Source organism: Lepidochelys kempii, chromosome 3 (genome assembly GCF_965140285.1).
Source record: "Lepidochelys kempii isolate rLepKem1 chromosome 3, rLepKem1.hap1, whole genome shotgun sequence".
NCBI lineage: Eukaryota > Metazoa > Chordata > Testudines > Cheloniidae > Lepidochelys > Lepidochelys kempii.
This window is the reverse complement of record NC_136382.1, coordinates 120,399,545-120,414,746: the sequence shown is the minus strand read 5'-3', so window position 1 is coordinate 120,414,746 and position 15,202 is coordinate 120,399,545. Positions and strand designations below refer to the sequence as shown.

The window sequence follows — 15,202 nt, the reverse complement described above, 5'->3', positions numbered from 1 at the left end:
TTATTTGCCCCCAGACAATCCTCAGTTGCTGTATCAGACTCTTGAAGACACTGGCAGATAGCATGGTTTAGAACAGCCTAAATGCCTACAGCCCTTATATGTACAAAGGAGCACAGTACACAGCCATCTCAGGCTTGGGGAGTGCAAAGAGGGTTTAAAAGCACTTTTGCACACCCTCCTTCCAGAGTTTTACTGGGTGCTTCTGGGTTGCAGCCAAGGTTCTGGCACTTCAGCTCATTGGTACAAGCAGAAAGGACTAAATTCAAATCTTTCTGAGAATGAGAGTTTCAAGTCCTCATAGCTGATGGCAATTTGCCTCAGGGAACTCCTCAACTGCCATTGAGGAGTAGTTATGAAGAGATTCTCAGCATATTTGAGCTCCTTGTGCACCTCTCAGGACTCTGAAATATATGCGTACAGTGTAGCTGATACAATTTTAGACTTTGCAAGTAGATCTTCTGGGACTAAGAACACAATATCTGTCTGTCCCCATGGATGCTGAAAGAGGAGAGAATGGGACTCAGTTAAATTTTAAAATGATCTGACTTAGCAGCTTCACTTCTTGCATCAGACTCAAAGATACTGATATATTATGGAAAAAGAGTACTTGTGGCACCTTAGAGACTAACCAATTTATTTGAGCATGAGCTTTCGAGAGCTACAGCTCACTTCATCGGATGCATACCGTGGAAACTGCAGCAGACATTATATACACACAGAGATCATACACAGTGGGGTGGGAGGAGGTATTGTTTCATGATCTCTGTGTGTATATAATGTCTGCTGCAGTTTCCACGGTATGCATCCGATGAAGTGAGCTGTAGCTCACGAAAGCTCATGCTCAAATAAACTGGTTAGTCTCTAAGGTGCCACAAGTACTCCTTTTCTTTTTGCAAATACAGACTAACACGGCTGTTACTCTGAAACCTGATATATTATGAAGCCACATTTTATGGAACTGTTGTTGATGCAATTCAGGGGCACTCAAACCTTTTCATAGTGCAGGCCATATCTTAATAGACAGATTGTGTTGGAGACTGCCTCCCCTTCCATTGGGTATTGAATGTGGCAATTAATACCACTGCTTACTTAGAAAAGGAGTAACAGCAAAGCATTTATATATTTATTTATTTAAGTGCGGTGTAGCAGTTGAAAACAAGAAAAAGAGTCAACCACCATGCAAGAAACCAGCTGTCTATGGACAACCAGCATATGGTCTAAGAACGACTGGTGGTCTACAGACTACAGTTTGGAAGCCACTGGAATTCACTCTCCTGACGTTTTAGATATCAGGTGACTGTATCGAATTTAAAGAGTCATGTCCCAGTTAACCACACACTGTAATTCACCAATGAACTGAGGGAATACCTTCCATTTGTGTAGAGTAATGTCACTTCAGGTTAGTGAAGTGAACATTGATTTAATGTAACATTATCAAGTTTTGCTTCTAACAGGATTGTGTAGAACAGAAAAACTTAATTGGGACAGTTTAACTATAACCTCAGATATTAAGGGCAGTGATTTTCCTCTCTTTTGGGACTGTAAACCATTAATAATGATTATTATTTTTATACAAATATACTATATTTGCATATATATGTAACTGTGTAGTATAGTTACAGTGTTTGTGTTGTGTGTAGAGACAAAAAAAAAAAAATCTTTCTTAAACATGGGAGACCAGAACTGCACACAGTATTTCAGATGAGGACACTCAACTAATTGACAGGTTTCCCCCAAATCTGTGAGAAATCTCCATAGATCAGAACATGAATGGAGGACCAGGACATTAACACAGAGGTTCTTTGCTGCAAAGTCCCACTCCTTCCAGTTGCTGCAGAACTCCCCATATTGCCAAGGTGTATACTGCGTGGAGGACAGCAGCATGGAGGATAATGCATACAGCATCAGCCTTATCTTCCATGGGGCAAACCCTGGAAGGCGAGGGGAGAGGAAATGACACAGCAGATACCGTCCACTAAGTATCATGTCCCCCAGAGCTACAGAGCACAAAGGCCTGTGGACTTGGGGAGGGGTTAGGGCTTCTGCAGGACTGGGGGAGGCTGATACTATTTCCCCTCCTGCATGCCCACCTACTCTGGTTTCTTCCAGGTTTGGCTTGCCTTCACATCCATTAGCAGATTGTAAAAGATCAGGCAGTATCAATACAAATCAATTGGCACAGGCCAAGTAATTTTTCAGAGGCAGGTTTATATTTGGACTGGAGAGCGTCCTAAACTCTCCATTATTCACTATTCACCAAAGGAGGAGAATTGTCAGGGCATCTAGAACTTGTATAGAGGTGAGTGTTTTTTAAAAAGTTGTATCTAGATTAACATTAAATAATATAAACAACAAGCACTGTCTGGAAATGACATCCCAGGACCTGTTAACGCTGTCACATTGTCAGAGCAATGTCATTACCATTACTATTCTCTTGAGTCAATAGGTCAGGGATTTACACTAAAATGTGGTAGTCCTTACTGGTTTGGAGCAACAATAGATAGTTGTAGATTCCTCTGCAATATTTGTCAACATGCATTGCCTCTATTATTATTATGATTGTATATAACTAACAATATAAGGCATTCTATAGACCAATAAGAGGAAAAGCTCCCAACCCAAAGAGTTTTCAATTTAATTAGACAGTGTAAAAACAAAGGTAAAGAGAATAAGAAGTAATGCAAAACCAGAGAAAATGAGTCAAGGTAACTGTGCATCTTGCTGGATGAGCAATTTAAAAAAAACCTGAGTTTAATAATTATGATTTTCTGTTGTTCAGGAGGGAGGAGACTGGGAGGTAAAGACAGAGAGGGTGGAGAAAAGTGCTGGGGGTTATAGACCCCTTGGAAGTGATGTACTTTAAGGAAGGACTAAGAGAAGAAGCAAACACAATAGACTGGACCACAGAATGATTTGTCCAGACAAATAGGTGAGAACATGGTGGTGTAAGGTCTCACAAGTGAGGAAAAGGGGCCTGGATTTACTCCTCCATCTTCTAGCTTTGACCTAAAATTGGTTTCTAGTACTGTGTGCAAGTCTTAGAAGACAAAGATGAAGACACTTTGACTGTAGCAGTGGAGGTGACTGACCTTTAAATGCAGGAAACAAATGTGACTGGGGTCAGAAAAGTGACTGTCAAAAAAGAATCTCTGAATACAACAGATCTCCTCTGACTGTGAATTCAGTCATTTTACTTTAGTGACAAAAATAAGATTTTATTACTCTTTACTCCTCTTAGCCCCACAAAGCCAACCCAGCTAAGGGAGAGCTACCTGCATTCTGTTTTTGCTCATGCATCACTAACACAATTACTGATTAAATTAAATTCCACTTACAGAACCTTAGGCCTGATCTACACTAGAAAATTAGGTCGGCATAACTATGTCACTCAGGGTGTGAAAAATCCACACCTCTGAGTGGCATAGTTAAGCCAACCTAAGTCCCTGAGTAGACAGCGCTAGGTCAACAGAAGAATTCTTCTTCTTCTTTAAACCTAGCAACCACCAACTGGGGAGTTGGATTAACTACACTGAAGCATTACAGCAACACAGCTGCAGCTGCGCCACTGTAGCATTTTAAATGTAAACAAGCTCTTAATCTGGGAATGTATATCTCAACAGCACCCCTTAGGCCAGAGATACTAATGTCGACATACACAAGCCAAAAAGGACACAAGAAAAACATTCAGATCACACAGAGATGTTGCAGGATGATAGTTATTAGAAAATTAAAAATAACCTACATCTTTTCATGATCAATATTATTCAGGCATGGTACAACTTGCCATTATAAAACTTGTCCTGATAAAAAATACTGAATACTTTTTTAACAAACTCCTTCAGTTAATGAGATTTGCCTATGTTTGGTCAAGGTTTGTTCATGTCCTCTGACCCACATGGAATTTCTGCCAGGAAAATATCTTGGCAAAAATTCTTTAGAGTCCTGAGACAAACACAAAGCTTTGGTTTCATACAAAGTTAAAGTACATGCACTTAGATTTTTAAAATTCATTGCAAGTTATAAGAGTCATCTTAAAAAGGAAAGATTATTTCATTTTATAGTGCACGTTCTTTACCATTGCTTGCTATAAATATATTAAAATACTTACAGGGCCTATTTGGAGATTCATTTCAAGAGGCTATTTGCCTCAGCATTTTTTTTGCTTGTAGCTACAAAACAGCCAAGTATTATTTTGTAAGAATATGGTAATGCTCATACAGGGTAAGATGAAATCCAGAACAGTGACTAATATTTCCTGTTTTCCTTAACACAGATTCAGCTGATCACTCAGTTTCCCTACAGTCACTGAGAACAGAATTTTTTCCCCCAAAAGACATTTTATATCTATGCTCTGATTACTGACCAGTCCTAGACTCTTCAGTTAGAGCTTGCAGAAAACAAATCTTAGGATACACTTGCTGCATACTTCTGCTGCCATTGAAGTAAATGGAAAAACTCAGGACATTGGAAGAGGAAATACACTAATTGCCTCAAGTTTCTAGGTTTGAATAAACCATTCCTCAGTTAGGTCCCAATACTGCAACTTGTTACACACAGGCTTGGGATCAGAGCCTCCCAATGGTACCCTAAAAAAACCCCAAATGGTTTCCTACCTTTTGTAACTGTTGTTTTTTGAGGTTAACCCACCCTAACCGTTAGACCCCACCCCCGAGCAGCATTTAGTATTTTACATCCCTAATTTGTACTGCTAATTTTGAAGGGGCTCTGTTTTCTGAAAGATAATAAATTTTAGATTAAAAAGATAATAAATTACAAACGTTCTGTGCAGATAGGTGAGAATGACTGCTAGGCATGTTGCTACTTTTTCACCAGGGGGATTATTATAGCAGAGTGCCAGCTCTGATTAACTACAGGCAAGACAAAAGATAACGTAATTGTCTTTCCTGAACAATGGAACCAAGTGTCATTGGATGAAGGTGGTCAACAGGTTCCTGATACTCAGCCCCCTACCATGAAGTGCTCACAAGAGTTTTAGATTCTTATAAGGTTTTTGGTGCCAAACTAGGGCATATGGGGGGATTGAAGCAGGGAGGGGGGAATCTAAGGGGTGTTGAAGCAGTGCTGGGGCGTGGGGACTGGAAGAATGCGGGGAGAGGGGTTTAGGGCTGCGGATTAGGGTGGGCAGATATATAGAGATGCGTGTTAGGATCTGTGCCAGATCTGTCTGTATGCCAGGATCTGGGGTGTCTGAGCCACTCTCCCCGTCCCCACATATATGCTGAGATCTGGGGTGAGGGTGTGAGCCCCTCTCCCTGACCTTCCATGTGTGTACTGGAATCTAAGAGGGCTAGCCAGTATTAGGGAAAAGACCCTGCTGGAGATCGTGGCCATTGTGGGAGCGAAGGGCCCAGATGGGTGTACATCTCTGCCTACATCAGCAAGGAAACACATGACCTGCTATTAAGCTTCTGTCTGTAATATGCATACAGCAGCAGAGTGTGACAGAGAGCAAGGAACTACTTTTAAACTGCTAATCGCTTTCTAAGTGCTAATGCCTTCATAGGACCAGAAGGGGAGGTTTAGCTCACAGTTCAACATTGTGAAATGGACCATGACTATCTTTTCGCACTTGGCCCTGTCAGCAACTCCGCCTTTCAAAAATCTCAAAGCACAACCATAATCGTCACTGCAGGGGGGATGACCAGTTAAGAATCACGTAGCATCCTTTATAATTACCTATTCACAGTTGCACCTCAACTTCAAACCCAGGTGATAACTACAGCTGCCTCAGTTAACATTGTCTTCTACAAATACCATTACTCTTTCTGCTCAAAAACTAGGACATTAATCCATAAAAAACTATGCAATGTAGAGTCAAGATTGCACAGGGGTATCTCGTGTCCTTCCAGAACATCAAGTTCAGCTACATTCAAACCTCTGAAAATGAAATACAGTGATGCCCCCAAACATTTATAACACACATGCTGCCTTTTAGTGCAGTACATTCAGGAAATAGGCATATGACCCCTGTAGGACACAGTCTAACATGAGCTCTTTGCTAAGGCAAAACTTGTGTTAGGTGAGGTGTATGAACAGGAGCTACCTACACCTGGCCTAATCCTCAAACACTTAGCCTAGCCCAGAGACACCACCACATTTGCTAAATTGTACCACCCTTTACAGCACCTGCAACTTTACACAGAGGATGGCATTTAACAACACTTTCCACTTACCTATCATTAAACCCACAGACCACTCTCATATCCCACCTCATGGCTGACAAACCCCATAGAAAGACCCGAGTGCACCATTTGACAAAACCTGCAGAACTTAGCACCAAAATGAGACATACTGGATCTCTCAAGGTACACCTGAACTTATTTCTTTTGCTCACACACACGAGGGGGAGGTAGGAAAGTCAGAGCAAGATAATTGGCTCAGACTCCCCTACTCCACATGGGCAGGGTTCCCTCAGAACTTTTCATACCACAGTGAAAACTCTGCCAAGCTGCTTCAACTAATGCACTCTCCATTCCACAAAGCTAGATCTAACTCAGTGAATGCAAATGGAGGGCATGAAGATAATCCCTAGTGGCTATTGCCAGCTTCAAGGGGTCAGAGGTAAGGTTGTATTGGCATATACCTTAACTGTATTTCCTGGTTTTCAGAGGAGAGGCTTGAGTGAAGCTGAACTCAACCTTTTGGAATGGCAAAAGTTACCACTGGGAAACCTTACCTGTGGGTTAACTAAGTACATTGTGAATTTTACTTCTGTTTCTACAGCAAAGTGAACAGAGTGACCCATATTCTATTCTGGTTTGTGCACCATCAATAGAACAGTTAAGTAAATCCCATCTGTAGACTCTTTACTCATGATTATGCACAAGCCAGAGGAACTAAGCTTGAATTTCAGGTCCTAGGTTAAGTTTGTAAGAATGGTACTTAAGAAAACCTTTTTCCTTACCAAGGGAGCAAATCGCATCTAGAAGAAATTGAGAAGCAAACACAGAACCCCATTATGCCAATGTAACAGCCATTAATGATATGAAATATAAAACATCAGACCTATAGCTACTGTCTTAAAATCATGGGATGAAATCCTGGCTGTATTAAAGTCAATGGCAAACCTCTCTGACTTCAACGGGGCTAGGATTTTACCTGTTCTCCTTTACATATTCCTTTACATACTCCTTTATTCTCATTTATTTCTCAATTAATATGCAGATCAGGGTTGTCCTAATGGGAGTATTTTGGTACTCCTTTCTCTCTCCTCTCATGTGTCCTCTGCTCCAAGTCTGACCTTATTTCTTCCTCTTCTTTTTTCTCTATTTATAGTTGTTTCCACATTATTGATTCACTTTAGTATTGCAATACCTTCGTACTCACCGTCTCCTGAAGCTTCATATTCTGTTTTCTAGGCTTTGCCTCCTTTTACTCTTCTTCGCTTTCTTCCCTGTTCATTCCATCTTTCTGTCTCCAGCCTTCATTTCACTCTTCTCTTCTCCCTCCTTCCTACCCTTGCTTTCTCCTTCCTTTTGCCATTCATTCAGTCTTCTCTCTGCTACATTCACTCTTTTCTCAATCATCCCCTTGGTCCATTGTTTTCCCTCCCTGCTTCACCCCAGAAATAGGCTCCATCTCATCCCTTCATGCCCTTCTGCAAGCTTCTGTTCCTATCCGATGTAGGACAGGAGGGAGAAATGCAACCAAATCAGAGGAAGGCTTTCCACTTGCAACACAGAGTCAGAATTAATCAGATTCCATATTGATTTTGTTTTGTGCGGGCTCAAGATATTGTCGGGTGGGTTCACTGGCAACATGTGACTGGTCTGGTGGTAGTCCTTGAGGTGCACATGTACTCAGTGATCCTGCTGTCAATTGCAAAATCTTAGCTGGCCGAATTCTCCTTCAGGCAGCCAAAGGAGCAACCAAAAGCTGAGACAGAACACAAGATGGACCTTGAAAACTGGGATATTCCGCCTATAGATGGTTTATACCTGCATATGTAGAACCTAAATGTACTTAGGTTCATTCATATTTAAGGCCCAACTATATCTGAAGTTGGAGGAAAGACAGAAATATGTTCTTTCCACTTTTTAAAAAAAATCAGTTGTTCAATAACTGATGTTAAAAACTGACACTCAGTGTGGGTCTTATGGATAAACATATTTCTGTTCAGGATCTAGATCTTGTAGAGGTTGCTCCGTGCCCCCCCCCCCCCATTACTATCACCGTAGTAGTTCCCTCCCACACTAAAAACTAGAAGAATGAGGAACACACTTTCCTACATGCAACATTGAAGTTGTGTTAATTTTAGAGCCTAAATACATTGACAGATCAGAAGTGCAGCTTTCAGTAGCTCCTTGTTACTGGTTACTACTATGCTGCTCCTGCAGTTACTAATGTGGTGTCAAGAACAATTAAGACAATTATTCATTTAAAGCCTCAAATATTGTATAATGCATCTATTGTAAATGCCAAGATTTATGTAGGGAAAAATCTTTGTAGCATCACAAGTTGGTCATCTGCCTTACAAATCATGCTGCATGTAATTCCTGAAGTTTATGAGATCTGAAAATAATTGCAATTTGCCTGACCCATTAATCTACTAAGACCAGCTGCAAAGAATCTAATCTTCTCTCTACACAATTTTTAATGGCTTAATTAACATAGTAATCACTTGGATTTGAAAATATATCTTGCCTGTATTATTAGTAACATGTACAATGCGCAAGTTGATCAAGGATTCACTGATTTACAAAATGCAATCATCTCTGACATTTATTACAATGAGAACAACATTACTGTTTAATCATTAGTAATATAAAATTACTTTAAAAATAGAGAGGTCTTTGAGAAAACAAGAAAAAGGAGCCTTTTAAAAACAGATCTTATTTATGAAGAATTGCATTTCATCGTACACAGTCTTGTACTGTATACCCACCTAGAGGGGAAAAACTATTAAAAAAACAAGGAAAGGGGAAAAAATTTCTGCCAGATTAACCAGCATAGTGAACTTCTACACATTTATAGGTACTTTTAGTAAAAACATACATTTACTTTTCTGTAAACATCAACTTCCATTTAGATTCTGCATTTATACAAATCAGAAGGTACCAGTATGAAGAACATTCAAACTTTTTATAAGATTAATTCAACATAATGTACTAACTGTTTAAGGAAAAGAACAACAAAGGAGAAAGCAAAATATTCAAAGAGAAACAAATACAGCAATGTGACCCTGGATTATCAGGTACCTTGTGCTCTGGTACCTTGTGCTCTGCAATGCAAACAAAATACAATCAAAGCTAAGAATCCTGCAGAACAAGGGATGGTTAGTTATTTTGCTGAACGGTGCCATATGTGTATGTGAATTCCATCTGAGGGAGCTCACATGATGGAAAGCAGTTGCTGCTGGGGAAAAGAAAGACGGAAGAGTTGCCCTACACAGGAATTTCAGTCATTCTGACGATGGAGACACTGATTTTAATCTGTTAATCAAGAACTGTAACTATAGAAACAATTAATTCAGTTCCGGTATTTTCCAGCAGATGTCCTCACAAGTCAATAGTGTCAACCAGAGATACCACCATAACAAAAACTCTGGGGTGGGGAAGGAAAGGAGAATAGATTCAAATTAAGGTGATATGAAAACCTGTAAATAAAAACAAGGTAATGGTAACAATACACTATTTTATTTATCATTCTTAAATACAATCTTGAAAGATTATAAACAAAGGGCAAAAAAAATATGGCATATCACCGGAATCTGAATGAATAAATGGCTCTAAAATGGGTATTCACAGTACTTCAGTTCTGTTGTCAGACTTTCTATTTCCCTCTCCAGCACTGAAAAAGCAAAAGGTTCTAAAAGTGATGGTCTATCATTTTAAACATTGAAATGTGAAGAGCGATCAGTGTGTTTCAGTTGGGGAACAACATAAAACCCTGTACAATATCCCTTTCTCTTACGTAAGAATGTCACTATAAACCATATCACAGACACACAGTTGATGTGTTTCTGCCTCCACTACTTGCTACTGGCAAGGACATACAAATGTTGCCACCAAATGGAGTTTTCTGTAAGCATGGGATGCCTTGGGTATTCCTGTGAAATTGCAAGCAGATGAATTTATAAATAAAGGTGATCCTCAGAGTTAGCTCAATAGCTGTGAAGTTTAAAGACCACAGTAAAATATTTATCTTACTTGTTCTTTCACATAGTGGATAATCAATCCTTGGTACACTGATATCTGTAGAATTAATAAAATATTAAGACCCACTTAGCTACAGATTCACTTATCCAATCAAGTATTGTTTCTGTAAGGTTATACAGTAATTTCCCCTAGTGGCAACTGAATTCAAACAACTTTCCCTTCTACTAACAAAAACAGAAATATTTCACTTACTGTTCAGTACTATGAGCAAAGGATAATTTTTTCCCCCTTTTTTTCACGAGCAAAATTTTAGTGCTTATGTCAGGGAAGGCTGATAACACTAACCAAAGCAAATAAAATGTGACAAGGTGCTATGATTGCTTCATCCCAAACTTGCTCATCCAAAATAGTCTTGAGATGAAACATCCGTTTTTGTTCTCAGCTCTAAAAGAATACAAACAGTGCAGTGGTTTTGTAATAAGCATTCATCATAGGCTAGGTTAAGAACACAAACTTCGGTGTTTCTGAGAGGTGAGAGTACACTGTGTTGGATTATTATAATTATTTGGGTGCCCTCAAATCACTCTGACATTCAATGTGCTTTGAGCACTTAATTCCCTTAGGCTCCTTTGAAAATCCCAGCCATAAGTAATACACTCTCCTTCCCACTACCAGAGCTAGTGCTGTTAGGCTGGTGGAAACTCATGGATATGCACCTCGCTAAGTTTTCTGTCAGCCCCATCTCCATAGTACCTGACTGTCTAGCTGTGGATTGGAATCCAGCACAAAGGGAGTTCTTCTTTGGAAAGGACATACCCAAAAAGAGAGAGAACATCTGAAAAAGAATTTCTGAGCAACCTTGCGAGACTGAATAGGAAAAGAAACTGAGAAGCTATATCCCCTTATGTGAAAGCTTGCAAACATTTTAATGACTCACCATCACTATTAATGATGGAGCATGCATAGACTCATTGCAATTTAGGGCAGGAAGGGACTTCAAAAGGTCATCTAGTCCATCCATAACCAACTGTGAAATGGAACCCAAGAAATCAGTTGATGTTATCAAAGTTTTCCTTCTATATTTTCTATACCTACAACTAGGTGAAAGGTGATATCACCATTTAGAGAAATAAAATTGGTTACAAAACCTCAAAGTCTGAGGGCTCTTGTCAGCATGTCATCTGACATTTCAATAGCATAAATGGCTGTATTCCAAGAGGCTTATTGTGCTCTTTTTTAAAAATATGGCATTTTTTTTTCACTTGACATCCGTGAATGACCATGTTTCAATGCTGCAGGAATGTCATGCTTCTTGATCGATCAAGGAAACATTTTACATAATAGCAATTTGCAGTTAAAATAATATCTTGAGCTTGATGGAAAGACTCTCTGCATTTAATTTATCCTGAGAAGAGATTATTGAGGGTTCTAGAATCTGAAAAATAATTCAGATACAGTAAATTACAACGTTTGAGTTCTCTCAGCTTATGCACAGGGTCCTCTTCAATTGTCCCTGAGTGGAGATATTTTCCACAAACCATAACTCTTATTTTCCTGAATCACAAACTGAAGCATAGAATAACTTTGTAATATAAATATTTCCATTTTAAATAATGGATGAAAATATACAGATGAAAACTTATGACTGGACAGCAGCTACAGTGTATCGCTTGTTTGTTCAGGTTCACTCCATTGACTTTTCTCTTCCTTCTGAAGCCTAACATCCAGGAGTTTAGGTCCTAAGCAGATATTAAGTATCTGTACTTAATACACAGGTTTGCTGTAGAAACACGGTATTACCAAAACAGACAGCCTATACAAAGCTATACATAATACTAAAGCAAAACAATTCATGTTTAGATTTTCCCTGTGGCGGCTGGGCTCATTATGCAAATACATCAAAGTCAAAAACATAACCCCCTGATAGACTAAGTCATCCAAATGGGACTTTTCTTTTCCAGTAAACTGTATAAGGATAACTGTACGCATATTCAAAGAAACAGGATGTAATTTTATTGGATGTCCGCAGGTAATCTTATCACACAAGGGAATGGAAGAATCTGTGGTATGGCACAACACAATACCTTATTCTAAACAATTAAATAGAAGGTTAAATGATATGTAGCATGATAAAAATCAGTAGCCTCCATATTTTAGGCACTACTGATTAATTTAAAATAAAATTTAATAAATTGAAAAAAATAACGTTGTCCATTGGTTAATCTATTGCACCATCTTTAAATGAAACAGCACTTTGAAACTCACAAATAAAAAAGCAGCACTCTCTTTTAATACCAACACCACTGTAACACATACCTTAGCGTGGCATGCAAATCCACATCTGCAGTCATTTTTTGTATTAACAAATGGAATGGTTATTTTCTATTTCAAATATTAGTAGCATAACATGTAAGTGCAGATCATTCTGGCCACAAGTGTGGTAAGCCTTAACAAGTGTGTATTACAAGAGCATAAAATGCATAATGTAACACTTACATCCAAAAACTTATCTTTTTTATATTGTAACATAGGCCATCCTACAGGTAGAATTACAAGTTGCTGGACCCACATCTTCAGTTAACAGGATTACTGACCTTTCCTGGTTTTATTTAAAAAATAGAAGCAGTCACCATCAAAGCAGAACCATTAACAATCCAGTCAAAAGAATGCCATAGTTCCTTTGAAAAAATAATTCGTCCATTTAGCAAACTCCATTACATGGGAAAGTTTTCATTATATAGGCATGTTGGAGTCTTACGGTGGTACTGTAAAGTCTTTCCTGTTGGGTATACATTTGTACAACCACTATGATATGGTACAATATCATCAATAAAAATTGGTCAAACTGAGCTAAGCTTCACAAGACCACGCACTGAGTCTTCATGCAATGAATCTTGGCTAGCTAGGCTCAGGATGTGCATGGTATGGCTGTGTGTTATAGGGCTCCCTGCTGGCAGCATACCAGGAGGTGATGGAGCTTCCTCAGGAGTGAGAAACTGATGACCTTCATGTTCCTCTTTTAACGGTATCATGTCTGTCAAACCGGTTTCTGATGTGAGATTTGGCATGGAGGATGGTGGTGTCGGCTGCCCTAGAGTTAGCGTGGCACAAGGAGGGCCGATAGTGGTCTTTCCTGGTAAAGGTAGCTCTTCACTAGTTATGCTGGGTTCACTCTGTAGTAGTGGTGTGGCAGCAGCCTGTAAAACGAATTTAGTGCTCTGAATGCACTGATCTTGATCACACTGAAGGAGGTCAAAACCCATACAGGGCAAACAAAACAGAAATGGGAGGATGTGGACAGAAGAGGTATGGAAAAAAATGGAATGTGAGAAGAAAGAAGAGAGTCATTAGTATCATTCCAGGGTTAGACTGCTGACAATAGAAGAGCATGCATAACTAAACCAGCTGCATTCTGGGACGAAAGTCAGAGTAGACTATGATAAACATTACAGTGTATGAGAGTCAGGGACTTCAGCTGACTCTAAAGAAGTACTTTCTAAACAACTTTAACTTAGTTGGTTATTACTTATTCTTACTTGAAAATCTTGGAAATGCCTAATGATCAGGTTTTGCTTGGTTCGCTGCATATTTGGACAAAAGTGGCAGCTCAAATGTCACTGACTCCAAAAAGCATTTCAGCAGGCAGCTGGACAATTTTAACACAGCAACTTTTACTCTAGGATGGCTAGGAATTCAGAAAAAATCTTAAGCCATATCGCAAATATCTTTTTGAGTTTTAGAGCACTAGGTTTGTCTCCTTTCTATTTATTTTATCAGGCTTCACGTAACCTGAGAATTACTGGGCTACAGAAGAGCTTTTTCAGGGCAAACATCCCTTTGAATGCAGCCAGTTTTGTAAAAATTCATCTAGTAATACAGTCTCATTGCCCAAGATTTTGCTTCCCAGATTGTTTAAGCTGTTAATATTCTTCAGCCAGGAGATATGTACAAAACAATTATCAACCTGCAGCTTGATCACATGGACTTGATAGAAAAGTTCACTTCCATGGTTTTTTATGCTGCTTATTCATTTGTTTAATCTTGACAGTATGGAGGATCAAAACATAGCTGATTAAACATTTGTTTTCTGGCAAGCATCCAAGATTTTTTAAACATAATCGATCAAATTCACACAGCTGTAACTCCATTTAAGCCAGTAGAATTTCACCAGGAATTAATTTGACCTAAAATCATATTTACAAGGACAGTATTTGCAAAAATTAGTGAGTCAATCCCCAAGGTGGCCGAGTTGTTAACCGCAATACTGTAATATGTCCAACTAACTAAAAATTGAAACATGTTCATGGGCAAACCATTGATTGGCAAAGATATCATCACTTCTTCAAAAAAATCTATACCAAGGCATCAGTTTTGAGGTAACTGCTCTTTAAGGGAGAAGGCTGGAGTCTACAGCCTAGGGGTAACCAAGGAGGCCCTGCCCACCCTAGGATTGAGCTATCTAAACATGAAGAGGCAGCTGAGAGAGACACAGGGGAGCAGAAGCCAGGTATGCTGTAGTTGGTGGTGATTTCTCTGTCTCCAGGACACTGGTCTAATCAGACTCAGATACGTGGTATTATGTCTGAGAGCTCTGAACCAGGGTCCTGAGGTGAGAGTCTTATGAACCATTTGTTGTAATTGCTCCTACCCTTATGCCTTATTAAAGAGAACATGCTATTTTATTAGTGTGTATTGGCTTCTCCTCTGTCTTCCCCTGCTGCTCCCAGGCTGTTAAAGTGAACCTACTATTGCCCCAATCAGGGGAAATTAAGGTGCAGCCCAGCACCCTACTCACACCCTTGAGTGACATAAGTTTTGCCAACATAGGCTGTAGTGTAGGCATATTCTTAATCAATTGCTTGCCACTGCCGTGGTCTTGGGCATTGGTGCACCACTCAGATCCCCCACCAGGCGAAATGGCTCCACAGAAGCTACAATAAAATATAGTGCATAATGACCATAAAATCCCAATACATAGGGCACAAATGATAAGATACTCTAAATGGTTTAGGAGCCTAACTCCCATTTCCTTTTAGTGGGACTTGGGCACTTCTGAAACTTTCACCCACAATGTAGTTTGTACA

General features: G+C 39.4%; 1 protein-coding gene across 9 annotated transcripts in view; it reads right to left on the bottom strand.

Annotated features, from left to right (window-relative positions):
• ZDHHC14 (zDHHC palmitoyltransferase 14) overlaps positions 1 to 15,202 on the bottom strand; it is a 167,990-nt gene that overhangs the window by 10,784 nt on the left and 142,004 nt on the right. For 6 of the 9 annotated variants that reach the window (XM_073337756.2, XM_073337761.2, XM_073337757.2 and 3 more), the window contains one exon: positions 8,725 to 13,360. The exons of 1 other annotated variant lie outside the window; for it this stretch is intronic. In XM_073337756.2, the coding sequence (XP_073193857.1) occupies positions 12,959 to 13,360 (402 nt within the window). In that variant the 3' untranslated portion in view covers positions 8,725 to 12,958. Of the gene's footprint in view, positions 1 to 8,724; positions 13,361 to 15,202 lie in introns of those variants that run through there. 2 more of the 9 variants (XM_073337758.2, XM_073337759.2) reach the window with 1 other exon arrangement.